Here is a 27,504-nt window from a genome sequence, read left to right as displayed (position 1 = left end):
AGGTAAAATTGGGCTTGGTAGAGCTTTCATGATTTTATTTCAGGTAAAAACAAATCACTGTTATTTTTGTGTTTGGTTTTGTATTACAGCATGCTTCCGTTCACTTTATACAAAGATAAGTAAAATGGTTAAAGCAGTTTAGAGTATGCACAGGTAATGTATATAACTAAACTCATACAGGTTGAAAGGATTATTTTTACATATTGTTTATTGCTCATTTATACTCAGATCTCATCAAAAGATAAGTCACATCTTTCCTGTATCTCAACTAATGCCTAATATGACATTTGTCTTCTGATTTTCCTGTGCTGAATGGATTGTCTGTTCTCTGTTATCAGTCTGTGTGAAACGCTTTTGCTGTTAGGCCCATTTTTAAATAAGCTTTTGCAGTTTGCCCTTGAAGTTATGTGCCTATGGCCTTTGAATTAATGTCAAATAAACTATAATCTAGTTAGGGTGAGAGTGCCTGGAAGAGCATTTCATAGCAATTTCCAGTCTTAGTTGTTCATGAACAGCTGACTATTTCCATGTACCTATGTAAGAATTACCTAAAAATAGGTTTAAAAGATATTAAGTACTTCTCTATTATTACTTTTCTTTTGTAAGCAACAGCTGTAATTACCAGAGGGCTGTTAAACAGTTTTGAATAGGAGGAGATAATGGATGTGATGATTTCTCTATTAGGATGTGATTTGCATCATGAAAGAATTTGAGCACTGATGGTTCAGAAAAATTGCTTGTAAATTATTACTTAGTTTTTAAGCAATTGGTGGCAGAAACTCTGTAGTTTAAAAGCTTTAGTGTACTGCCAGGATTTCTTTTTTGCTGACTCCTGCTGCAGCTTTTCAACTAACTCATTAATAATGAGAGTATCCTCCAAACGTATTTCATGGTTTTGTGTTTAGAATATTGCTTATTTCTGTATTGTGCTTCTCTCAAAGCTTATTATGTTAAAGAACTGCTTTTTGATAGATGTGTATGTATGTCATTATATAGTCGTAAGTAGCTGGAGATACTCTCCCTTTTTGAGAATTATTAGGAAATTTTTTAAGACAAAAAAAGGTCATAGCAATTCTTGCTGGTTGTGCAAGGATTAGCTGTACTTGTAAGTGATGCAGTCATTCCCACGCTGCAGGTAAAGCCCATGAGTTTTTGTTGTTAGCTATGTCAACCTGAAATGCTTAAGTTTCAGGATGGCAAATAAAATGTAAGGTTTTTGTGAGCTACTTCTGGAGAAGCCAGGATCATAGAATCATAGAATAGTTAGGGTTGGAAAGGACCTTAAGATCATCCAGTTCCAACCCCCCCTGCCATGGGCAGGGACACCTCACACTAAACCATGCCACCCAAGGCTTCATCCAACCTGGCCTTGAACACTGCCAGGGATGGAACACTCACAACCCCCCTGGGCAACCCATTCCAGTGCCTCACCATCCTGACAGGAAAGAATTTCTTCCTTATATCCAATCTACACTTCCCCTGTTTAAGTTTTAACCCGTTACCCCTTGTCCTGTCACTACAGTCCCTAATGAAGAGTCCCTCCCCAGCATCCCTATAGCCCCCCTTCAGATACTGGAAGGCTGCTGTGAGGTCTCCAAGCAGCCTTCTCTTCTCCAGGCTGAACAGCCCCAACTTCCTCAGCCTGTCTTCATACAGGAGGTGCTCCAGTCCCCTGATCATCCTTGTGGCCCTCCTCTGGACTTGTTCCAACAGTTCCATGTCCTTTTTATGTTGAGGACACCAGAACTGCACACAATACTCCAGGTGAGGTCTCACAAGAGCAGAGTAGAGGGGCAGGATCACCTCCTTTGACCTGCTGATCACGCTCCTTTTGATGCAGCCCAGGATACGGTTGGCTTTCTGGGCTGCAAGCGCGCACTGCCGCCGGCCCATGTTCATTTTCTCATCGACCAGCACCCCCAAGTCCTTCTCTGCAGGGCTGCTCTGAATCTCTTCTTTGCCCGATCTGTAGCTGTGCCTGGGATTGCTCCGACCCAGGTGCAGGACCTTGCACTTGTCATGGTTAAACTTCCTAAGGTTGGCATCAGGCCACCTCACAAGTGTGTCAAGATCTCTCTGGATGGCATCCCTTCCCTCCAGCATATCAACCGGACCACACAGCTTGGTGTCATCGGCAAACTTGCTGAGGGCGCACTCAGTCCCACTGTCCATGTCAAGGGTGATGATGTTTGAAAAAAAAATTGGTTTAAACAAAGACCAAGGCTTACAAGAAGCATTGCACTAGTGTCAGTGATTTTTTCCTTCATACTGACACTGGAACAGGTTGCCCAGAGAAGCTGTGTATGCCCTATTCCTGGAAGTGTTCAAGGCCAGGTTGGACAGGGCTCTGAGCAGCCTGGTCCAGTGGAAAGTTTCTCTGTCCATAGCAAGGTGGGGGTTGGAGCTAGGTCTCTAAGGTCCCTTCCAACCCAATCTGTTCTATGAGTCTATGGACTTTCTTTGCTATGTTGCATTATTCTGTGTATTTGTAATTTTGCAGAATAACTCTTGTTTTTCTTTTCAAATTCCAGGGAGGTGCAGTATATTGTTCTGCAAAATATTGCCACTATGTCAATTCAGAGAAAGGTACAACCTATTTAGAGTTTTCTAAATCACATTTTATGTGAAACACGGGCAAACTACTTAAGTTATGTCTGTTTTTCAGGGTATGTTTGAACCTTACCTGAAGAGTTTCTATGTTAGGTCAACTGACCCAACAATGATCAAAACACTGAAGGTGAGTTTGAAATCGAGTTGTACTGCTAGACAAACCTGTTTGCAACAGGAAGGTATAATTTTCTTGCACTATTATGACACACATCAGTTTATGATGTTCCATTTTTTTCACTATGGAGTATGGAGTTGTGGCTTTTAGTTAAATCTGCAAGTGTCCTTTAGATTTGTCAGGCAAACTGAAAGTTTTCTTTATTACCATGTTGGAGGTGGCAGGTGAGCTATGGTTTCCACTACAGCTTTTGGTGTCTTGGGAGTGATAGAGAGTATTACTATTTTAATCTAACCAGCCATTCAAACATTTAGAGTTTGACTGTTTTCATGGGAGAAAGAAACTTCTCAAATGAAGAGAAATTAAATCACGCAGTCTTCAATATTGTTTGCTTAAAAAGAGTTTAAATATGTTCTGCTGAACAAAATGGGACAGTATTACAGTCCCAGTTTTACTTTGAAGGCAGCATGTGACATGAGAAATACTTTAGGCTTTCCCCAAGGCCACATCTTAGTGCATGTTTTAGGCTGTCATCTTATTTTCTCTAGTCTTTCTTTTGCACATGAAATTATTGATAAAACAATAGCTAAAAAATGGTCTATTAGTGTGGGCCTTTTCTCTAGTTTTGCTTTAGATTGTCATAGGCACTTGTGTTTGGAGTGGAAGGCACAGGTTTCTTTAAGAAACATTTTTTCCTTATTTTCACTTTATATTCATGTTGCATTCATTACATGTGCAGAGTGGTGCAGTCCACGATTGATATGCCCAACCTGTCTTTTTTTATTAGTCCACTTTTAAATTTAAATAAATTTGGGGCAGTTGGAGGTAAAAAGAGCATCGCCAAAATAACGATTATGAAAACTGTTAGGAATACTACTAAGACTTAGTGTTATCCAGCAAAAGTCACTCCTGAAATAAATGAAAGTTAATAAATTTAAATTCCTATGTTAATTGGTAATACACTGGTGGAGAAGTACAAATTATTTTTTTTCCTTTCATTATCTCAGCTCTTTGTTGCTGAAAAATTTAGGTCAACCTACACTGTTATATGCATAAGAAAATCTTGTGATTTCTCCAGCTCCTCCCTCCATAATTCCATCCTATCTCCTTTAAGATAGGCAAACCTATTTAAGATGTAGGAGCAAGCTGAAATTCATCTGCTGTACTATTTTGATTTCTGTTTTGTTCTCTGTTTCTTTCCCAACATTAAGTTTGCTTTTTTAATTGCCGATTAGCACTGAGCTTGTATTTCCATGGAATTATCTATTTTAGCAACAAATTCTCAGTTACAATTTTAGTAATCGGCTCAGAACTCAGCTCATTTCCTTTGAAGCTAAGGTTTTTCCCCAATTATGGACATTACATTTACCTTTGGTGATTTAATTTATTTTGTTATTTTATTAACCAGTCACCTAATATTTAATTTTTTTATGCAGCATTTTATAGTCAGCTTTTGTCTTAATTTCTCTGAGAACTGTGGCATCAGCCGAAAACTTTGTCATTTGTCTTCTTGTTTCTTTCATAGTTCATATATGGATATGTTCAAAAGCAAAAGACCAACAAAGATGTTTATGGGATTCCACTGATAGCCTTTTTGTACTGTAAAATAATCTATTTTTTTTCCCACTTGTTCTTCTCTTCCATTTATCCACTTGCTTATATGCTGTGCTAGGTATGTATCTTTAAGAACCATTGGTGATAGTCTTAACAAATTGCTTCAGAAGTTTGGGTGGACTGTATCAGTAAGTGTCCTTGTCTGTGTGCATCCAACTCAAAAAATATCAACAGATTTCTGGGGTATGACTTTCCTTTACAGAGACAGTTGTCTTTTTCTTCAATTTACCTCATTTAGATTGTACTGGAATTCTTTCTTCTACAAAGTTAGAACAGCCTGGAAGCATAACATGTTAACAATATATGCCAAATGTTGTATATTGTCCTCTTGTTCACTGAGAACAAAGAAAAGGATATTGCTGATGTTGATTAAGATCTCAGGAGATTTGTAGTTGCAACCGCTTAATTCCTGAGTTTAAAGGTCTTTCATTGCAGTTCATCTGAATATAATGGACACTTTATTTTTTCACCATCTGCAGTTAGAATCATAGAACAGTTAGGGTTGGAAAGGACCTTAAGGTCATCTAGTTTCAACCCTCCTGCCATGGGCAGGGACGCCTCACACTAAATCATGTCACCCAAGGCTCTGGCCAGCCTGGTCTTGAACACAGCCAGGGTCGGAGCATTCGCAATATCCCTGGGTAACCAGTGCCTCACCACCCTTACAGTAAATAACTTCTTCTTTATATCCAATCTAAACTTCCCCTTAGTTGTGATTTCTGTTACTTCTTATAGTGTCACATGGTTCCTATATTCTAGGGCCTGTTGTTTAGCACTGGAAACCATGCTGCCAGAAGTATTTCAAGCTCATTTGATATGCAGTGCAACACTAAAGGTGGAGCTTATAGAAAATGCATCACTGCACCATAGAGTCCTGCTTTGAAAATCTTGTTTATACTTGCAAGGATAATATTCCTACAGAGTGTAATGATGCTACTAGTTTATACTAAAATCTGGTATACTCTGTTGAATTATAAGTGGTATTTTTAGTAGTATTATCTTTTACTTATAACCAATAAAATTGTAGTGTATATATGGTGCTTTTCATAAGATTTTATTTTAGCTTTTGATAAAATACCTTTTTCTTGCAGCTTGAAATCTTGACAAATTTAGCAAATGAAGCCAACATATCAACTCTGCTTCGAGAATTTCAGGTTTGTGCAAAAGTGTATTCTTTTTACATGGAACACTTTCTGTTGGCCAGTTGTCATTACTGGATGTTTCATCTAGATTCTTGGTCTTTATTTTTTCAAGTTAAAATCCTTTCCAGGGTGAAATGTTCTTGGAATGGAAATGAACCTGTCTAGTACCATAATATATGATTAAGCTTTTTATATGTGGAAAGGAGTTTCAGTGTTTTGTTTCTCACTCTCCTTCCAGCTAGAAAAACAAAACAACAAAAAAAAAGTGATGAGAAAAACCCAATTATTCCAAATTCTTTAAAACAAATTCTACCAACGTGACTGACACTGTAAGTCACAAGAAGATAGGGTCTTAATTTTAGCAGTATTTGGCCATTAGCGTTTGCTGCCAAACCTAATTTCTGTAAGTCATTTGTTGAAATAGTATTATTTCAAATATCTGTATATGTATCAGCAAGATGTTCTGCCAATATTGTGAAACAGTGTCTGTCCTTCTTTCTTTGCTCTTTGCTTATGACATCTATTTTCACTGCTTCAGTTCTCTGGCTGGATTTCTCTGAAAGGTACTGGTTCTCAGGCAGGTAGGTTATTCATAGTTTCACAGATGCTCCTGGTTAAATGAACTGAAACCTCTCTGAAGAGAGAGCTCATCAACTCCTCCATCCTTGCACGGAAACTAATTGCTGGTTTTGGGTAATTGTCCCTTGCCCCAAGCTTTCTTGAAATCAGAGCTTTGCATGGCTATGGGTGACCAAAGCCAGCAAGAAAATGTCTCCTAGGTGAGGTGAAAAAAAGTGTAACTTCTAATGTGCAGTGTAGCTTTCTAGATGGAATTTGTTATAGAGTATGTTTGTCTTATGAGGATAATAGGGTAAGTCTTTGGTTGACAAGACTCGTGTAATGACTAATGAAAATCCTGTTTCCTTAGACTTACGTGAAAAGCCAGGATAAACAGTTTGCTGCAGCTACAATTCAAGCTATAGGCAGATGCGCTACTAACATCACCGAAGTGACTGACACATGCCTTAATGGCCTTGTATGTTTGCTGTCCAACAGGGATGGTAAGCTAATTGTTCTGTTTGTTTTCTGAGTAGCTGAAAGCACGAAACCTTTTCTTAATGAGAACCACAGAGAGCAGATCACTCTGAAAAGTTATATGGGAATTCGCTTTTATAAGAATTTATCTGACATGACTGGATAAAAACAGTGATTTGATGCTGCTTTTTGTATAAAGTACTTCAAAGGCTATCATAATCACCGGGGTGCTTCTTTTCTCTTTTGTTAGTGAAATGAATTCCTTGTGGCCAGCAATTACATATTTACCTGTTTTGTTTGGTTTTGTTGGTTTTTCTTTGTTGTTACTGTTTTTTCTATTTTTTTTTTCTTTTTTTCAAAATACTGCAATTATTTAAGTGTGTTATTGTGATTATCATAGATGACAGTAGTTTTACTGTTACATGCTTAATTGCATCAAAATAGTTAGCCTGTAGAGGGTGCTGAAAGCTTGGGTTTTTTTTTTTTTATTTTTTCTTTATTTTTTTATTTTACTGCATCAATGCCTAACTGAAAAAAAATCTTAAATAGTTTTAGGATAAGGAGCCCCAAATATGGCATGATTTTGTAATCTAGCCTTCTGTTATTTTTATAGAGTGAAGTGGAGTTGCAAGTCACTAAGGAACACAACAAGGAGCTGATAGAGTTAACTAGGTTATAGCAGCATTGTAAATCAATACCTGATAATATTGCATATTCTTACTAGTTACCAATGAGTGTTGCACATTAGAAGCCAGTAAGAGAATTGGAAGATTATTATATAATGTACAACCTACATTAATATGGTTAAATATTGGAAATAGCTTTAAGAAAGATTTAGTTAAAAAATAATAAACATTGGGAAGGAGGAAAGGCGTGGGTTTGGGGTGCCTGTGGTAATTAGAATTGTTCAGAGGACACAGATGAGTTCTCCTCTAAGCTTTGAAAAGTAGGGTTAATTTCTCTCCATATCTGCTGGACATATTTTTCATGGTAATCCTAAGAAGGCCTTTATTAGAGACATCACTTTGTCAGTACATAGTCATCCTGTGACCCACTGATACACTCAGAGCTTTCTCTGACTTGGTTTATGAGCTACAAGTCTTCCTCCTGTTTTTGCTAAGAAGGAACCAAGATAAGATGAAAAAGCTTTTTTTCTTTTATCAGAGCTTCTCAATTTAATATTTTCCTCAATATAATTCCATATGTACTCACACGCATATGCATGTGCCCGTATACAAAGGTCTGTCTCAACAAGATTAGTTTTCTTGACTGTTTCTAAGTAGTTGTCTAGCAAATAAAATTATCTTTTTGTGCTTACTGTTCTGAAAGACTGCAAAGGATATATTGAGGATCTTTTAAAACTGGCAGCTGGCAAATTGCTTTACCGTAGCTGCAGTGTCTTTATTCCTTCTTGCAAGGAATGAATAGAATGGCATAATTTACATGGTGCCTTTCTTGAGGTGTCAGGAAATTACCAATAGTCACAGCTTACTGAACATAAGAAGAGTTTGGGACACAGTAAGGGAGAAAAAAAGATATTTAGCATGAGAAAAAGAGAGTCTTGGTTAATCTTGCTTTCCTCCAACTTTCACCTCTAAAGTGTGCAAGCAGTCTGTTTGCTGTGCTGTTTCTTCCACAGTTGTTTGGAGCCTGAAAACAGTTCTGCTGCCTTTGCGTAGCATGAAGCCTAAGCTGTTAAATCCAGCAAGTTCTGAGGTCCCTGCAAGCTGAGTTAGCTCTGCTTTCTCTGCGCTGTTTTATTATGGGTAATTCACTTGAGTGTGAAAGAGATGTGACCAAATTAATTCTACTAAATCAAAATAGAATCTTGGAGAATGAGCTTGTGGCAAAACTGCCTTCAAATTCTATGTCCTTGTTCTGGAAGGGCCCTTACTGTAGATACAAACCAAGAGCCAAGGCATGTTGGCTGTATCTGGCACAGGAGCTGTGCCATTAATAATTCTGCAACTTGGGTGCTGAGAGGTGAAGTGTCACTTCATAAAATAATCTCTTCAGAAGACAGATGCAGCTGGAATAACTCTTCACAAAGCTCTTTCGTTGTCTCATCATTAAAGTTTCTAGTTTCTATATGTGATTCTGTTATTCAGGTGTTTTTTTTACCATGGTCCCCGTCTTCCCTGAGTAGGGAAAATTTGACTTTAAATAAAGCACTCATACAAAGAAAATTTCAAGAGCAGTTCTCAACTTCCCCAGAGCCTTGTTTCTGGGGGCCATGTTGATGGCTGAGAATTATTTTCCTTCCTCATCTGCTGAAGAAAGTACAGCAAGAAAAGTTATTTTAGCTCTTTGGTGTGATATTTGGCATTTGACTGATGTATTTCCTTTAAGCAATTGCCTTGATAATTTCCACTGACCGCTGCCCCCACTGTAACATAAAAGTCTTGTCAGGTGTAACAGACAAATGGGATTATACGAAGTCTCTTGTCTGTCTGTACTGTGCATACTGGAGATCCTGCAGATTTTCCTTCAATGGGTGACTTTTATTTTCTGTTGAAAATTGAAGTTTTAATGTAAACACAATTGTAGGATGTATACCTAAAACGATTTTTTTCCCACCAATCTATACAAACTTGAACAGGCAAGTTGCAGAATCACTGGAATTTTTAATACATGAGGTAACTGCTACCTATCTATTGGAATTACTGTTAGACATAAGAGAAAATGAACTCTTTGTAGCATTCATTTTATATGTATTAATGTAGTTTCAGAGTTCGTTATTTATAAGGATGGAAAAATTAACCAGATTCAGACAGTTCTGAAAAGCAGAAACTTAATGTGTGTCTGGATACTGAGCGCTAATAATTGCCTTGTTACTTTAGTTTTAACCATTTGCATAACAACAAAATCATAGAATGGTTTGGGTTAAAGGGACCTTTAAAGGTCATCTAGTCCACCCCCCTGCAGTGAGCAGGGACATCTTTAACTAGATGAAGTTGCTCAGAGCCTGTCCAGCCTGACCTTGAATGTTTCCAGGGATGGGGCATCTACCCCTTCTCTGGGCAACCTGTTCCAGTGTTTCACCACCCTCATCATAAAAAATGTCTTCCTTATATCTACTCTAAATCTTCCCTCTTTTACATCAAAATGATTATGCCTTGTACTGTTGCAACAGGCCCTGCTAGAAAGTCTGTCCCCATCTTTCTTATAATTCCCCTTTCATTATTGAAAGGCTGCTATAAGATCTCCCCAGAGCCTTCTCTTCTTCAGGCTGAATGATCCCAACTCTCTCAGCCTGCCTTTATATTAGAGGTGTTCCATCCCTCTGACCATTTTTGTGTCCCTCTTTGGAACTGCCCCAGGAGGTCTATGTCTTTCCTGTGCAGAGGACTCCAGAATTGGACATAGTATGCCCACGCTTTCCAGTACTCCATCACCTATCCTGTCTTTTGATATATACACACAGCATCATTCCCTTAAGACTATGGGCCATCCCTATAAAATGTCAAGTTTATTTAGTCCATGACTTTGGGCTCCGTCTGTTATAACAGTATTTCAGGGCAAGAAAGTTGGTGTGTGGTGCTGGATTATTGCATGCCAGAGCCAGTTCCGATTCCATCACTACTGTGCATGTTTGGTTTCATCAAAGTTAATTCTTCCTTAATATGGTGATCAAGAGGGAGTTGGGCTCAGATCTGCAAATCCAGAATGGCAGAGATGGGTGCCATGAGGTGTCCAGTGTGGTGGTTGGTATATAGGCATCCTAGAAGTGATAACATACAGTGTTTTATAGCAGTTAATATCAAGCAATTTAATTCATTGGCTATTCTAACCCAAAATCAAATCCCCTTAAGGTACATGTAGGACTTCCCTACCATGGGACATCCCCAGCATGTAAATTCCTCACATGTTGCCCACCAAGCACACCCAGGTCCTTGACTAAAAACAGTTCTGTGAATGGATTTGCCATTGTCTGAGATAGAAATACTCAGATGGTTTTTGTTAGCATACTTTTTATGTGCACTACAAGAAGTTTATTCGCTTCCACAGTATGTAAAGTTTTGATTAGGCCGGCCCAGCCCAATTCTGTAGTGTTAATTAACCAGGTGGCTTTTGCTAAGTGTGTATCCCAGTGTTTAAAAGTCTCACTACCCATTGCTCTCAGTGGAGTCTTTAACAGTCCATTGTGTCATTTGATTTTCCCAGAGGTTGGTGCATGATATTGGGTGTGATATATACCTGTTTGATGCCATGCTCTTTGGTCCAGGTTTTCAGAAATGAGTCCCATTGACTCAACATTTTCTGCACTACTGTGTCACCATAAGACTTGCTTTATCCATCCTCTGATCATTTTTGTGGCCCTCTTCTGGGCCCTCTCCAGCATGTCTTTCCTGTGCTGAGGACTACAGAGCTGGATGCAGGACTCCAAGTGAGGTCTCACTAGAGCAGAGCAGAAGGGCAGGATCACCTCCCTTGGCCTGCTGGTCACGCTCCTTTTGATACAGCTCAAGATACAGTTGGCTTTCTGCACTATGAACACACATTGCTGGCTCATGTTGTTTTTTTATCCACCAGTATACCTACCCTTCTCTGCAGGGCTGCTATCAATCCTTTCGTCCCCCAGTCTGTATTGATATCAGGGGTTGCCCTGACCCAAGTGCAGCACCTTGCTCTTGTCCTTGTTGAACCTCGTGAAGTTCACATGGACCTACTTCTCAAGGTTGTCCAGGTCTCTCTCAGTGGCATCCATCCCATCCCTCAGGTGTGCCAATCATACCACTTAGCTTGGTGTCATCTGCAAGTTTGATGAGGATGCACTTTTAGCCTCACTATGAGGTTCAGTTGGTATATTCCTTCCAAAAACAGTTGATGCTGTTTTGCTGCTTTTAGAAGTAGTTATATAAATTACAGACTGTGGATAAATTAGTCTTCAGTTGTGTGGTTTAGTTTCTGGAACTACTGGTTAATGTAAGTGGAAGGAAATTTGACTCAGCATCAGTGGTATCAAATGTAGTGTTTCAGAATGCAGCTTTTGAATGTTCTCCGATAATACATTCTTTGCTAAGGTCTTTTCCCTGAGTTTCTATTATAATGTTGTCAAATTCTCTATTATGAAACATTTTAATTCTGTCCCCACAATTTACTGTCCTCTACATTGTTAGTTTTTGTATACATTTGGCAAAATGGAGCATTGAGTGATTGAATATATTTTAGGTCTTTGAGAAGTTGTTCCTGCTGAGAGTAGTTGCTTCAAAATTGTGTGAAGAAAACTAGCAGTGGACATTATACTGAGATATTTACTATGACTTGTGAAAATTGAAATTGCTGATATCTCTTGTAGTCTTCTTTATTGATAATGGCATTCCTGATCAGATTTTCTGTGATATTTAGTCTTTAAAATTTTAGTTTACTTTCTGTGGCCCTTTGGTATAATTTAATTTACACTCTGTTTTGAAATTCTTGCATTCATATATCATTGTCTTGCATGTACTTTGACAACTCCAGCAGTTACATTTTCAAATTTTTTACCACTCATTCAAAATGCCAATTTTATCTCTACCTTTTGAGGGTTTTTTATTTGTCTTTAAACCTAAGTGTGTGTCTTATTTCATGCTCATTTTGGGATTCGTCATGTGCATAAAGCAAGCCTCAGAGAGCCTCTCTTCTGGACTATGTCAGTCCTTTTTCTAATACAAATTCATTTTGCTTTTGTTTGTAATTTCTTTTTTTCGTGTCTAGACTCATGTAAAAGGAACCTACCGGTTTATTTCCTCACAATTCTGGTTCAATTTTTTTAAATTTGGTCCAACAGATTGCATTAAAGTAGTTTGTATGGCGACTTAGTGTACAGCACATCATTTTATCATGATTGGTTCTACATTGTCAACAGTTGTTTTTAATAATTACTTCATGTCCACTCATATTTTTTGGTCCAGTGTTATTTTGCTTCATCATTAAGTAGTATCACTAAACACTCAATAATGAAGGTTGCCATTATAATGTCCCCCTCTCTAAATATTCCAGATTGTAATTTTAAAGTTTTGAGAACTCTCTTTTTGTTTCATTATCTGGCAAGACAATTAGATTAAATTGATCTGTAGGCTTGTGTGAGACATTGAGACATGTGAAGTAAATACCTTACTTCAAGAAATAAGCCTAGAAAAATGCCTGAGATGTCATTTCAAGTAAAGGATGACTCAAAAAGACACAAGGTAAGATTTAAGCATTTCAAAGGCTTATGGCATAATGATGCATACTCACAGATTTTGAAAAGTCTTTCTCCGTAAAGAAGTTTGCTTTCTTAAAAAAAAAAAAAAAAAATCAGACATCTCTTGCCTGTACTGTTCGTTTGAAACTTCAGCATGTTTGATTGCTGTCCATGCATCAGTTTAGCTCTTGAAACATGGGAATAACTCTGTTTAACAAATGGTAGTTGGGCTTTTTCTTTGTTTTAAACAATGATAGTTTAGGAGAAATAGTTACTCCCTTTTTTTAGTATAAGTGAAATGTTGAGCTTCTACAGTAGTGTGTTTTGGTTTCAGTTTTCCTTGCAGCATGAATTTACTCTTGCATAGAAGCTTACCTCTGCACCAGCGGGTTTTTTTCAGCTTCAAGAATTGTACATTTCATACAAGTTGATCAGGCTGTGAATGTTACTTGTTACAGTAGTTAAGCACTCCAGTGCATGACTTTGGCATAAATCTTACAGCTTGCTATTTAGAAGCCTCATTTGAATGTACTAGAGATTAGGTTACAGACCTGAGAGAGACTGTTTAAAAGGTGAAAAAGTGCAAAGGAAATGTTTAGTTATTTTTCTTGTTTATGAATGAGCCATTTAACATTGTAGATATCTTTGAAAATTTAAACAAGTGTTTGTATTTTTAACGTAGGCAGCAAATTACTGATGAATATGCATTATTTTCAATAAAAAACAGATGTTTTTTCATGCTGTTCCTGAATCTGAAAAGAAAAAATCCAAAGAGCAGCTTTACTAAAAGGCAATTTAAAAGAAGTATGTAATAGGATGATATTTTACATTTAGAGCACTTCTGTGTCCTCTTTCTGCACCTTATAGCTTGATTCCGGAAGGCGAACTTGTGTTACTTTGAGTGTATTACATCTTTTACCAAATAAATATAATTCAATTCTGCAAAGCATATGTAGAAAACTGAGAACATCTTTTACGATGAATTATTTATAGCTTTTTCTTTTGTATAAATACTTTTTAAATTAATGATTTGTTTTGTCTTAAACAGAAATTGTAGTTGCTGAAAGTGTGGTTGTCATTAAGAAACTGCTGCAAACCCAGCCAGCACACCATGGTGAAATTATTAAGCATATGGCCAAACTCCTGGATAACATTACAGTGAGTATTTGTGCACAATGTCTTACATTCCTTATTAACTGATAAAAGTCACACCAGCTAATTTGAATGTGGGCCATAAATGGAAATAGAACATTATTTTATTTTTAGCATAAAATACCATTTTTTATGATCTTATGGAAGAGGAAATAGAAGCAATCAGATGGCATCAATTTGTGCCTTAGACCTGGGGAGCTATTTTGAAAGAGCTCCCCAGATCTGTTGGGTATTACTAGTACCATTAGGCCAAACGAATAGCAGGTTTCAAACGTAGAGCGGGTAAGTTAAAGTGAAAATAAAGGCAAAGCAACATTCAACCTGAGGATTTTCATCTGGTTGTCTTACTGATCTGGGATAGAGTTTAAAAAGTTTTATTCTAAATATTTTTCCCTACCTTGAAATTACCTCATCTTTGCATGGTGCCAGACATGCTTCTGTGAGTGTGTTGCAATGTTTCTTGAAGTTGCATTTTTATCTTCTGGGTGTTTAAGATTCTGTGGCATTTAACAGTAAAATTTACATTATTACCTATAATCTATCCTTAGATTAAATTGACATTTAGGTATGTCAATATTTACTTCCCAAATTTTTGTCGAAGGCTTGAGTTATTGATGAAACATTTAGTGGTCTTATCCTATAGGCCTGAAGACTATTAGCTACCTATTGCATCATACCTCAGTGGTGACAGATTTTGATCTGTCAGTGATTATTTTTCTATAGATGCTATAAATAGAACTGTTCCGTTTCATACAATTACACATTTATTGATGATAGAGCAGTAAATATTTTCTAAATCAGTGAATTTACTATTTTCCGTAGTTGACTTTAACAAAGTTTTGAATGTTAAAAGAAAAAGGAAATGTGATCCGGATAGTTCATGCTTGCTGAACAGATTAAACATAGAAATTTTTTGGCCACTAGGAGCTCAAACTTCTTAACTGATATAAAGAAAATTCTACTGGATTGCTTATATCCAGAATCAAAGAGGCTATAAGATATTGCTGCTATATCTATATCAAATAAGTATCACCCATGATTTCAGAAAATTTGTGCGATATTTTGATTGATAATGACTATCTTATGAATTGTGTATAATCTTATGCACGTCTGGCACTTTGTCAGATTAGTTTGTCATCCTGTGTGTCAGCATATTATTCAACAGAAAGTAGTTGTTTTCTAAATATACTGTTTAACACTGAAAAGAGTTTTGTAGCTATCTTATGCAATTAATACTTCTGCGTTAGTATTTCAAGTTTTAAATGCATTCAATTTTTTTTAAAGTATCTGAAGTATGGGGAAGCATAAACACAGAAATTCTTTGATGCTTAAGAGTTGAAATTAATTTAATACTATGTAAAACACAACCAAAACATGAACAGAATTAAATTCATTTAAATAGAAAAGCACTTGAGGTTTTGATTGTTCTGTCATGATTTAGTTTAGGTAAATGACGAACACTTAGCCAGTACAATAAAAAAAGTGTAAACTGGATGGAATGCATTTTTAGGTTGGTGCCTGAATTTACTTTGTCCAATGTTGTGTTAGCCTGAGATTGTGATTGTCACTGATGAGGTGTCTAAAATCCTTTAGATCAATGTTTCTTTCAGGTCATCCAATCAGAATTTTTATCTTTCTTATCTTCCTTAATCTTGTCTTCATCTGCTTCATCTACAAAGCCATTTAGAAAGTGGTAGGATAGATAGAAAGCTAAATATATCTGACCAATTACAAGAAATATTAGGAAGCTCAGTTAAAAACTACTCTTGCAGACTCTTATTTACATTAAAGTTTAGGACTAGATCCGTTTCAGCTTTCCCTGTAGTTGATTGTTTCTTACGTATCTAGAAAGAGTGTTCATTTTTATACCTTTGCTATATTATCGTTTGTACCTAAATTTTTATCTCAGGCATGTCCAGGCAAAGATCTTTGAGATCTGTTTTGTGTCTGGTATTTGTTGAGTACCAAGACCTGTGCATAGTACAGCTCAATATATCTGTATTCCATCTCCAAGATATTTTTCCCTAGAAATACTTTAGGGTCCATCAGAATGAGTAGAATTATTTTTTTTTAAAGTTCTGTTACTAGTGTTTCAAGGCCAGCTGTATCACTTCTGAAAAAACACTTCTGATTTTTGAGTATCACTAATAAGTAAGTAATCTTCAACTGTTCAGGCCCTGTATTAGTTTAGATTACCTTGGATAATTTTGTGTCAGCAGACTATCTCCTCACTAAATAGCCCTTTTCTAGGTTACTTGCAAATCTGTTGAACAGCAGGTTTTCCCCTGTAGGTCCCTTGGGACGTCTGATGATTCCTTCCATTCTATTTTGTCTTTTCTATTATCTAGTCCTTTTTTATTCATGAGAGTGCTTTTCCGCCTTGTAAAAAATGGCATTTTCAAAGATGTTGTTTGTGGGCTTTTTCAAAAGCTTTTATAATATTCTCTCATCTAATGTGTGTCATATAGTCATATATGACTTCAAAACACCTATGATCCAGAATTTGTCTACATGAGCCTGCAGATTCAATCTGAATTAAGTTTTAAAGTGGATTGGCAAGACTGCATAGATTAAACTGAATTAACATGAGATACTTTTGTGCAACATCCAAAGTATGCCTCTTTTGATTTATCTTAATTCATTTTAGCAATGAATGAATGTAAACCAACCTAGCAAGAATTAGCTCTGAGTAAAAATGTCTCAGTGGTCTACATTTGTGTATTTCCTCATATAAACAAGGCGCAGTAGTCTCCAAATTAGTTTCTGCCTTTTCTTTTTGGAAAAATAATTTATGTTGGTAAATTGTACCCAGTAGTGATTGCTTTCTGGGTGACGGGAATCTTGTGGTTCTGGTTTTCTTCAGACTGTCTTTTACAGTACTATTAAGGCAGTGTTGATTGGATTTTTTTTCTTTCAATAGCTGGTGGATTCTGACATCCTTGGTTTTCATTACAGACCCATTTCTAGCTCCTTCTAGGGTATGACTGAGACTGTTTTCTAATCTAGAGATGAGGAGGAGCACTTCTTGATTGGATAAAGACAAGAAAGGGGAAAAATAATATAGATGCACGTAACTTTGAAGAATTTAATATGTGGGGGAAAACATGTAACTTGTAGGAGCAATTAAGAATTGCTAATTGCTGGTTTGGTTTGGATTCTTATTACGAGATAAGGTGACTGGGAGTTTTTGACACTGCACTATCCATTCATCCAACAATAACAAACTTAAGGTCTTCTGCAGTATGCCTTTGTAAATACTGCTTATTGGTATGTTTCTGATATGGCTTCACAGCAGAGGTGGCTTGCTTTCTTTAAGTTCTCTATTACCTCAATGTTGAAAAGGTATCACAGGGTATGATATTCATATGTTGACATGTATTTCAATTCTCCAAGATTCACATTCTAGCTACATTCTTTTCCCTGTGATACACTTTACTAATGTATTTTTAAACCTTTATTTAAGTAATTCTTTCATGAACAATTCTCATAATATGATGGGCTTTTACTTGCTCTAATAACTATGCAATGTTTTAGAATTTGAGAGAAATGTGTGGCCTTTGGGACATTGTGTCCAGGGACTCTGTACACCGAACTTGAAACAAATATTGAGCTTGAATAAAACCCAATCCTTTTTTAAAGGAATTTTATGTGTAGAGGTTCAAATAATGGAGGAGTCCTTGAAGGTCTCCCATCTGAAAACAGAAAGCCTCCAACACTTGTCTTTTACTCCTGTTCTTTCCTGTGTACCTTTCTTCTTGCTGCCAGTCTGACATTTCACATGGACTTCATCCCTCTTTCCATTTCTGATTCCAGTAAAATTTAAAGAATTGCTAGCTAGAGAATTAGACCTTTTTTACAATTTGAATATATCCTGGTTTTGTGACAAATGTGGATAACCAGAATTGGTGGGTTTAAGTTGTACTTTAATGTAGTATGTTGTGTAATAAGGTTAGAGCTTAACTACAATAGCTTTTGAATTATGCTGCTTAGAGTGATCTGTAAAGTCTTTATAATGTATTTCTGTATCTGCAGTAACCATACTCTTCCTTTGAGGGGAGAGGGTCTGCCTGGTTTATTGGGTTTTGTTTGTTTGTTTGTTTTTAACCATTTATTTATTTTCCTCCAGCCAGGTAATGGGTTGAAATGGCAGCAGGAACTGTTTTCTGGTACTAAGGCTTAAAATGAGCACTTAACCACTTGCTCAGGGCACATGGAATAAAACATCAGGCAAAGTAATTTACAATCCTGTTTGCCTTTGAGGATAATGCAGAGCAGGGCTGAATAATGAAAGTATTATTTCCTTCATTTTTGTCAATTCAAGGTCCCTACTTAAGCTATACTAGAAAAGGCATTGAAGGTCTAGAAGTAGCTTCGTTTCTTGTTTGCTGTTTTGAATGCCCTGGAAACAATGGCTGCAGAATCATGCACTTGATGTTGCATGTTTGAGAACTGGAAGACTGAAACAGGGAAAAAGAAGTCTGAAAATATTGTGTGATTTTAACCGCAGATGAATCCAGTGACACAGAAACATTGGGTTCATCAGTTTGACATCCGCTTTTCATTAAAATGGCTTCCACTCAGGGTTTGATTCAAAAAGTCTCTAATTGATACTGATTCTTATTGCACAGAATTGTGTTTAAAATATACAGTATTTACATAGTAAGCTAACCACCTGGTGAAAAGACAGAGTCTCATGAGAAATTTCATCTGCCTTCCCTTATTGCTATTTTTCAAATTAGGCTTTATTTATTTTGTATTGTAAAGCTAGCTTATTATTCTAATAATTATATTTCACAAACTGGGAAAAAATGTAAAAGTAAAACACTGTGCTTAAATACACACTGTTTAAATATATTTAAATATATTTAATTGTGGTTTAAAAGCGTGGTCCTGATTTGACTCAGAAAATTACATCAGTGATGTTGTCTTCTGTAAGTAAAACAATTACTGAAATTGATCTGTTCTGTGTGGTATTTTTGCTTAATGAAAAAACATTAATAGAAAAGGGGATGTTTCTAACAGGCTGCTGCCCAAACCGTGGTATCATGATCTTGTCAGAATTCTAATATTTTAACAAGTCTGTAATGAAATTTTTTAGAAAAATAGATCTAGCATAACTGAAATCTGAAGTTGCCTATATATTCTTATTTAGAGGTGTATCTCTGTACAGCAGGCAATTTGAACTGCTCTAATACTGGAAAATTTAATGTACCACTCAATTACTATTCTTTAGCCCAATTTAAGATAATAGATGGGGAGTGAGGTCTTAATGCAGTGTAACCTTTGGAACATTAGAAATAACCTCTTTTCCTTCTGAAATCGGTGTACAGTAATGGCATCAGTCTTACCATTTCTCAGGCAACATATTCTGACTGCATTTAAAGTTTTTATCCTTAGCAGTTGTTCAGTAACTTGTTTCTCTCACACTGTAAGTTCTAAGACAATTTAAATTTTCTTGTCAATTCATGCAAAAAAAAAAAATACCAGTCTGAATCTCAATTAATACATGTATTTATTTATGTTAAATCACTCTAAAAGTTACATCTACCTTAAATATCTTTTCCGTGTTTTGAACTGGCATTTATCTCTTGATGTGATTTTTTTGTTGTTGAATTTCTGTGTTCAGTCTTTGTGATCTGGTTGCTTTCTCTGTCAGCAGACATTGTCCTCTGTTTTCTTCATAACATGCTTGTTTATATTTTCATTGGCATGTGTATTTGCAACAATATGAAGTATAGAGGTAGATGCTGTCAGGTTGACTTTATTTGAAGCTGTTCCCAAACTTTTTGGAGCAGTAAGACATCTTTAATTATTAAAATTTCTCATGAATTTAATTAGTATTTCTTTAGTATGGGTTAGTAAGCCATGTATCAGAGACTGTGGACGATAGTTTGCAAATTGATATCCTGGATCTTGGTATTTGTGACCTTTTATGAATATAACTGGAAAGCAGTACTTTCAAATTTTATGTGTATACAGAGTCAGGTACTTAATAGTTGGTCCCCATTGTAATTCTGAGAAATAGGGTTTTGTATGTTAAAAACTGACATATGCTGAAAAAGGAATTGCTATATAAAAGATGCTAAGAATTATTTTTTCAAGAACAGCAATGCTGAATTTCTAAAGTTTGTTTCTTCTGTGAATCTTACCTAAGGCAGAACTTACACTTGCTTAAGTGTAAGCTTATGAAAAAAGAATATTGCATAGAATAGGGAGTAATTCGAAGTGTTAGTGCAAATGTTCATTACTTTTTAGGAAAAAACAGCAGAATTGGATGAAAATTGCAGTATAGTTGGGAGCTTTCCTTTTTTCTGGACTACAGTAAGTAATTTCGTAGAATAGTTATGTTTTTCCCTAATATTTCCATATCTGTTGAACAAGAGTCTCTAGAGAACATGGCAGAACCACGGTATGTAGACTCGATGTAAAACATGCTTCTGCCTAGAAAAAATTTTTCATCACAGATTTTCTTCCTTCGTCTCAAGGAAGGAGAATGTTTTTGAGGAGGTATGTAGCACAGATGCGGTTTTTAATTTGACCACCGGATTATATAGACTAGCTCACCTTTGAGAAGAATGTGTGAATATTATTTCATTTAACTGCTAAGTAGGAGTTTAGGTAGTTCCTCCTTTAGGTAGGAACCTAAACTCAGTGTGGAGCTTGAGCTTCTGTTTCCTTCTGTGCTTTTACATTTTGCTTCTGTGACAGTACTGTGCTTTTGAAGTCTGTGCCATATGCTAGGAGTTAATCTAAAAACCTACTGCCAGTTATTTCAGTGAAACAACGAAGTAGCTCTGAAACAGTAAGTAAGACCTGTGTGAACTTTCTGGTCAGAGTGTTTTCAGTTAAGGTGTTAGCTTGCATTCAGAAATAGAGAACCGTGATGTTGAACTCCTTCCTCTCCAAAATTCTATGTTTAGCTGGCCTTGGACATTTGAAAAAATAGGAATCTCAGTGTCATAAAGTTTTAAATAGAAATTAAGGAAAGATAGCAATAGTCTTAAAGAAATTCTTGAGTTTTTCAAGTAGATAAGCAGGATTTGAGCAAACTCCAGTGTTGGAAACCTTTTTATATGAATACAGTCACAAAAAATCACTGTTCTGTTTCAACATGGTGTTTACCATAACCTGGTGGCAAGAATTACCAACCATGTTTTGAAGGCTTGGATTCACTTTCCAACTGCCACAAGGTTGTACTGTAAACATGATGCACGTCACTTCAGTGTGCTTCTTTTTCCGTTCCTTCTCTGTTTGTCTTTTCAACTTGTAATGCACTTAATACATGGAGTTTGGGACAGGATCTGTATCTTAAATTGTACAACTATTCAATCTGTAACATTGGCCAACTGAACAGTATTTAATTTTGGTCTCTATTTCTTGCATGGCAATTGTCTTTAAATAGTATTTTACTGAACAGTATTTTACTGTTACTGAACACAGACAGGCACAAGTAGTCTTTGTGAATGGGTTAACTTGGATTACTCAATGTTTTCTCAGGTTCCAGTAGCCAGAGCCAGCATTCTCTGGCTTATCGGCGAGTACTGTGAACGGGTTCCAAAGATAGCACCTGATGTTTTGAGAAAGACAGCCAAGAGCTTCACTAATGAAGATGACCTTGTAAAGCTGCAGATCCTAAATTTGGGTGCAAAACTCTATTTAACAAACTCAAAGCAGGTAAGCATAAACTTATAAGTGTACGTATTTTGAGTCACAGCAGATTTTGTACAGTCTGTGTAGATCAGTAGTGATTTCTTCTATGTAAGTAACCGAAACTAGTCTATATTATTCTACAGATAAGAGCTGAACATCAGTTTTCAAGAAATTCTAAGAGTCTGAATCTAACCATAAGTCTTTGAGTCTGTAAATATGAACGTAGTGATGACATCACTCTTTTTTTCTTTTTTTTTTTTTTTTTGCCTCTTTTTTCCTAGGGAAATTGCAGATTTTTTTGTTCACATAAATAGAAAAAAAGTGTAAATTGTATTACTATTGCCAGATAGTAGAATTTCCAGGTGTGATTTGCTGGTTTCTGGTCTAAGACCAGAATTTTCAAAGGAGTTCCATAGATTTGAACAAGAAGCTGCTGATTTTTCAGTCAGAGTATTTACAAGGAGATACCAGCAAAAGGCCCTATTATGTCTTTCCATCATTAGTCATCTCCTCTTAAAGATGGGTATTTTTTCTGTATTTCTTACTATTTCACTTTACCATGTGGGGTTTGATAATCTCTAGCAATAAAGATAATCTAAAAATGTCAGACAGTACAAAAAGATGAACTTGGATCTCCAGGCAGCAGAAAACAGTGGCTATAGGAGGTGCCAACAGCCTCATTCATCTCAATGACAGCACTGTGAACTTCGTCACTCTCTGGCTATGGAATACAGCGTCTTTACACTAATTTTTCACTGTAATTACAGTTATTAGTGTAAATGATTGTAAAATAAGAAAAATCTCCAAATGCAGAAGAAATATAGTATCTGAAATACATGCTTCCTGGGTTACTAGGCCTCTTTATTTTACAACAGCTTGGACAGCACAAAATCTTGTACCTCTGCATCTGTGGTGTCATAGAATCATAGAATAGTTAGGATTGGAAAGGACCTCAAGATCATCTAGTTCCAACCCCCTGCCATAGGCAGGGGCACCTCACACTAAACCATCCCACCCCAAGGCTTCATCCAAACTGGCCTTGAACACCGCCAGGGATGGAGCACTCACAACCCCCCTGGGCAACCCATTCCAGGGCCTCACCACCCTAACAGGAAAGAATTTCCTCCTTATATCCAATCTAAACTTCCCCTGTTTAAGTTTTAACCCGTTACCCCTTGTCCTGTCACTACAGTCCCTGACAAAGAGTCCCTCCCCAGCATCCCTATAGGCCCCCTTCAGGTACTGGAAGGCTGCTATTAGGTCCCCACACAGCCTTCTCTTCTCCAGGCTGAACAGCCCCAACTTTCTCAGCCTATCTTCATATGGGAGGTGCTCCAGTCCCCTGATCATCCTCGTGGCCCTCCTATGGACTTGCTTCAACAGTTCCATGTCCTTTTGATGTTGAGGACACCAGAACTGCACACAATACTCCAGGTGAGGTCTCACAAGAGCAGAGTAGAGGGGCAGGATCACCTCTTTCGACCTGCTGGTCACTCTCCTTTGATGCAGCCCAGGATACGGTTGGCTTTCTGGGCTGCAAGCGCACACTGCTGGCCCATGTTCATTTTCTCATCGACCAGCACCCCCAAGTCCTTCTCTGCAGGGCTGCTCTGAATCTCTTCTTTGCCCGATCTGTAGCTGTGCCTGGGATTGCTCCAACCCAGGTGTAGGACCTTGCACTTGTCATGGTTGAACTTCATAAGGTTGGCATCAGCCCACCTCACAAGAGTGTCAAGGTCCCTCTGGATGGCATCCCTTCCCTCCAGCATATCAACTGGACAACACAGCTTGGTGTCATTGGCAAACTTGCTGAGGGCGCACTCAATCCCACTGTCCATGTCAGCGGTGAAGATGTTAAACAAGATCGGTCCCAACACCGATCCCTGAGGGACACCACTCGTTACTGGTCTCCAGCCGGACATTGAGCCATTGACCACAATTCTTTGTGTGCGGCCATCCAGCCAGTTCTTTATCCACCGAGTGGTCCATCCATCAAATTGATGTCTCTCCAATTTAGAGAGAAGGATGTCGTGTGGGACAGTGTCAAACGCTTTGCACAAGTCCAGGTAGATGACATCAACTGCTTTACCCTTGTCCATCACCTTATTCTTTGATAGCTATATCCAGCTGCAGACTTCATCTCTCTGAGACTTTATTCTTTGGGAGGTGAACTATCTTGCATGCATTCAGTTTAGAATGAATGCTTGTCCTTTGCTTATAAAGTCTAAAACTGGGACAGTAACAAAAATGACTTTTTTCTATCATTCTCCTCTTCCTGAGAATGGTGACTGAGCTACGGGAAGATTGGTTTGATTGTCTAAACTGACTCTTTTTGGACCACTACATGATATGTACTGATTTTCCATACAATTTTTTGAAATTTTACAGTAATTTTTCCACACCGTACTTGGCAAATCAATTTCCTAAAAGGAGATGATGGTTTCTGTGATGCTCTTTTTCCTGTTTCACATCTTAATACATTTTAAACTGTTCTTGTAAGTGTTGCGTAATACTTTATTCAAATACAGTACTGATGATAAAGCAGAAGAAACTGTCTCCTTATATGCCTGCTTGAATGAATTTCGTCAAAGGGTATTTTCCTCTTTTAATGTTTTAGGTTGTGGAAAAATACGTTGTCTTCTCACGTGTCCAAGCTACTCATATGCTAAACTGTAACAGAGTAGGCTGATGACTTGGCCTGATTCAAAACTTTGCAAACTGGAATATGATGGGTTTGCGTTTAGGAGCTGGCAACACTCTTCATGTATCTACATCCTTATTCACAGGAGAAACTCTTCTTTACTTACTCAGTATTAAAACATTTCTTTCTGTAATGACTTCAGTTTCTAAAAAGTCCAGCCATTTTTCAGTCTAATTTTTCAAACTTGAAGGCAGATCTTCTACACTTCACTACTCAGTTGTTAGTATGTCCAAATCTCCTGATCTCTGTTTTCTCCCTCTGTATCCCACCCCACTATGTAATAGTTTTTGAATCCTTTATCAGTTTCATCCAAAGTCAATTTAGTTGTGAAAATCTCAAAGATACAGTATCATTTTATTGAAAAGTAGTGGTAGGATAGCCAAAAGAGACTTAACACCAACCAGGCAGACTGAAAGAGCTCTTCCCTGAGACAGGCAAAACTCTGTTAAGTCTTGTTGGGAGAAAAGCACAAAAATCTGGGGGAAATAAGACTTTGTTATTTTTCCCCCTTCTGTAAATGTATTTTCTTACTTTCTTATAATTGCCTTAGCTTACGTTTAAGCACTTAACACAGAACATTTTCAGGAAAGCTTTCTAAGATTCAGGATTTTTGTAAGAATTTTCAGTATATGTGAAATTCTGTGATGACCCCATGAACTCTAAAAGGCTTTTTATAATTTAAGCAGAGTTTCAGGTTCAGTCCTATCTAGATAAATATGTAATAAGAACAGGCCTTCCTCTCTCTGGTTGTCTGTGTTGTTTGGTAAACTTGCTTACTTCTTTCATCATTTAGGGACATAAAAATCCTTATGAATGTGCTGGATAGATGTGTAAATCTATAGCCCATGTAAGAGAAAGTGTTAAGTAGAAAATGTAATCTAATTGTTTTGGCTGTTTCTCGAATATAGTAGAAAGAATAAAGAGATTGTGATGGGATTCTGTTGTATAATGCAGCAGAAGGGAGTCACACCAGAAAAAGTCATGAGTAATCCTAGTGTGTAAATAGGTATGTCCAGCATGGTTCAGCACAATAGCCTTATCTTGCGTATCTAAAGAATCAAGTTACTGCAAGCTAATGATATAAAAGAGTAGACCGACAGCTGTTTCTCTCCCACTGTAGAGCCTCCTCTGTTGGTGATACTTGTATTATAAAAATTTTCCAGTGGGGATTTACCAATCCTAATATTGGATAGGCATTATATTATTAAAGAGAACTATTGCCACTAGAAAATTGTGGAAATATTGCTGGAGGATGACTTGAAGTATACTTTTCATATTAGCCAAATGTAAGTGTACAAAAAATAGTAATAGTTTCTAACAGTGTGAAGATAAAAGAAATTATGTCTATATAATGAGCATGTTCAGCTAACAGGCAATGTTGATGTATGACAATAAATGTATAATAACATATATAAGAATATTTTGCCTTATTGGACAGTCATGGTGTGTAGATTCTGGCGTATTTCACCAAAATAATGTGCTTACTGAAATAATTTTCAGCTTTTTATGGACATTCCTTTGTTGGAAAAACTGATGTGTATTTGTTAGGGGGATTCTGTTTGGGGTTTTTTTCGTTTTTAATTAAAATTAATTATTAGAATAATTCTGTTAGCTATCTCCATGTAGAAAAGCTCTACTACTTGTTTTGTTGCATTGCTGTAAGACAAGTAGGGAAAAAAAAGTGTTTTCTTGCTCTTTGTACTGTATATGATGCTTGCAAGGAGGCTTCTTGCAGATATGGAGTGTTCTAAGTTGAAATATTAAAAATTTACTTCCTTATAATGGTACATTATTTTTGTTCTTTTTCTGGTTTGCTTGTCTATAAAGTGGCATACCTCTTTCTAAGGTCTGTAATGGTTAGAAGTCCATTCCAGCACGATTGTTCTGGTTACACTACGTTATTACTAAGATGCTGGGAAAGTCTCCCTAATTTTTTTATACTCTTTTTTTTTTTTTTTTTCAGTTTTAAAAATTTAACTGAATTATTTAAATTATTTAATACATGTTAATTTTCTCAGACATCAAATTAGGAAATCCTATTACACTGTAAAAAGCTGTGATAATATAAATTGCTCTCTTACATAAATAAATAAATGACTGATATTGCTGGAGGCTTTAAGCTTCAAGGAAAAAAAATAGAAGAAGTCTTTTATCCTGGTTTTTAGAGGGCATCAGCAGCTTGCTTTTATGAAAAAGTAACAGCTAAATGCACTGCAAATAATTTGCAGTAATCCAGTTCAGTGATTCATGTGTCTGCTTTAATGGGTCATAATTCAGGATAAAGTAACTGAGTGCAGTCAGAGTGCAGACACTGCTTATGCCAGGGACAGTATCTCTTCATAAAACACACCTCAGCAGAAGCAGTTTGCCAGCCCCCTAATACCCTCTGATGTTTTGATGTCCTGCATATTTTTCCGATTAAGTTTTGAGTGCCATGTTTTTAGTTGTATTTCCACATTCATTATCCTCACGTAGACCCTTCAGCGGGTTTGCCATATATGATTATTTTTTTAATGATGCCTTTCTTTCCACTTCAGCAGTTTAATAATCTAGCACATGGCTGCTTCTCAGTACTCAGCATTCACCTCCCCAATACAGAAGAGGACATGTGCTTTGGCTGCAGAATTCCATTTGCAGCTTCAGAAATGCATATTCCCTGTGGAACAACATTTGTTTGACATAACCATTCATTTTTATTACCTCTTTAAATATGTTTATCCAGAGTTATCAATAATCATAAATAACTTGTATTCTGTTCTTGTCCTGTTTTTTTCCACAGACAAAATTGCTTACCCAGTACGTATTAAATCTCGGCAAGTATGATCAAAGCTACGACATCAGAGACCGTACAAGATTTATTAGGCAGCTTATCGTTCCGAATGAGAAGAGTGGAGCTTTAAGCAAATATGCCAAAAAAATATTTCTGGCACAGAAACCTGCCCCATTGCTTGAGTCTCCTTTTAAAGGTATAAGTGCCAAAATCATTTGGTAAATGTTCATTGTGTAAAGGAATGCAGCAGCCTGTCCTATTTTGAATATGCTTACAAATTGTGTTACTTAGGGAATACAAATTATTAATATGCAATGGTACTCACTCTGCTTACTTGCTGTCTGCAAGCACGGTTTACATAGAACAAACACAGTGTGTTTCTCTGATGATAAACCCTGACAAGCTGATCCATTTGTGCTCTTGTGGATTTTAAATTTGATTTAAATAATAGAAGGTGTTTCTTTTGAGGAAAGTGATTCCTCGGTTTAGGAAAATAGCTCTAGTCTTTTACCTGGACTTTAGTAGAAGATTGTTAATGTGAGTAGTGCA

The 27,504-nt window shown here is 36.8% G+C and overlaps 1 protein-coding gene across 2 annotated transcripts in view; it reads left to right on the top strand.

Moving 5' to 3' along the window:
* Positions 1 to 27,504, top strand: part of AP3B1 (adaptor related protein complex 3 subunit beta 1) — a 164,634-nt gene that overhangs the window by 69,319 nt on the left and 67,811 nt on the right. For both annotated transcript variants that reach the window (XM_065661062.1, XM_065661061.1), the window contains exons 10-16: positions 2,532 to 2,586; positions 2,666 to 2,737; positions 5,431 to 5,493; positions 6,410 to 6,542; positions 13,731 to 13,840; positions 21,332 to 21,508; positions 26,965 to 27,151. In XM_065661062.1, the coding sequence (XP_065517134.1) occupies positions 2,532 to 2,586; positions 2,666 to 2,737; positions 5,431 to 5,493; positions 6,410 to 6,542; positions 13,731 to 13,840; positions 21,332 to 21,508; positions 26,965 to 27,151 (797 nt within the window). The remainder of the gene's footprint in view (positions 1 to 2,531; positions 2,587 to 2,665; positions 2,738 to 5,430; positions 5,494 to 6,409; positions 6,543 to 13,730; positions 13,841 to 21,331; positions 21,509 to 26,964; positions 27,152 to 27,504) is intronic.

Source organism: Lathamus discolor, chromosome Z (assembly GCF_037157495.1).
Source record: "Lathamus discolor isolate bLatDis1 chromosome Z, bLatDis1.hap1, whole genome shotgun sequence".
NCBI classification, from domain to species: Eukaryota; Metazoa; Chordata; class Aves; order Psittaciformes; family Psittacidae; genus Lathamus; species Lathamus discolor.
Note: the sequence above shows the minus strand (reverse complement) of the source record. Positions and strands in the feature narration are given on the sequence as shown.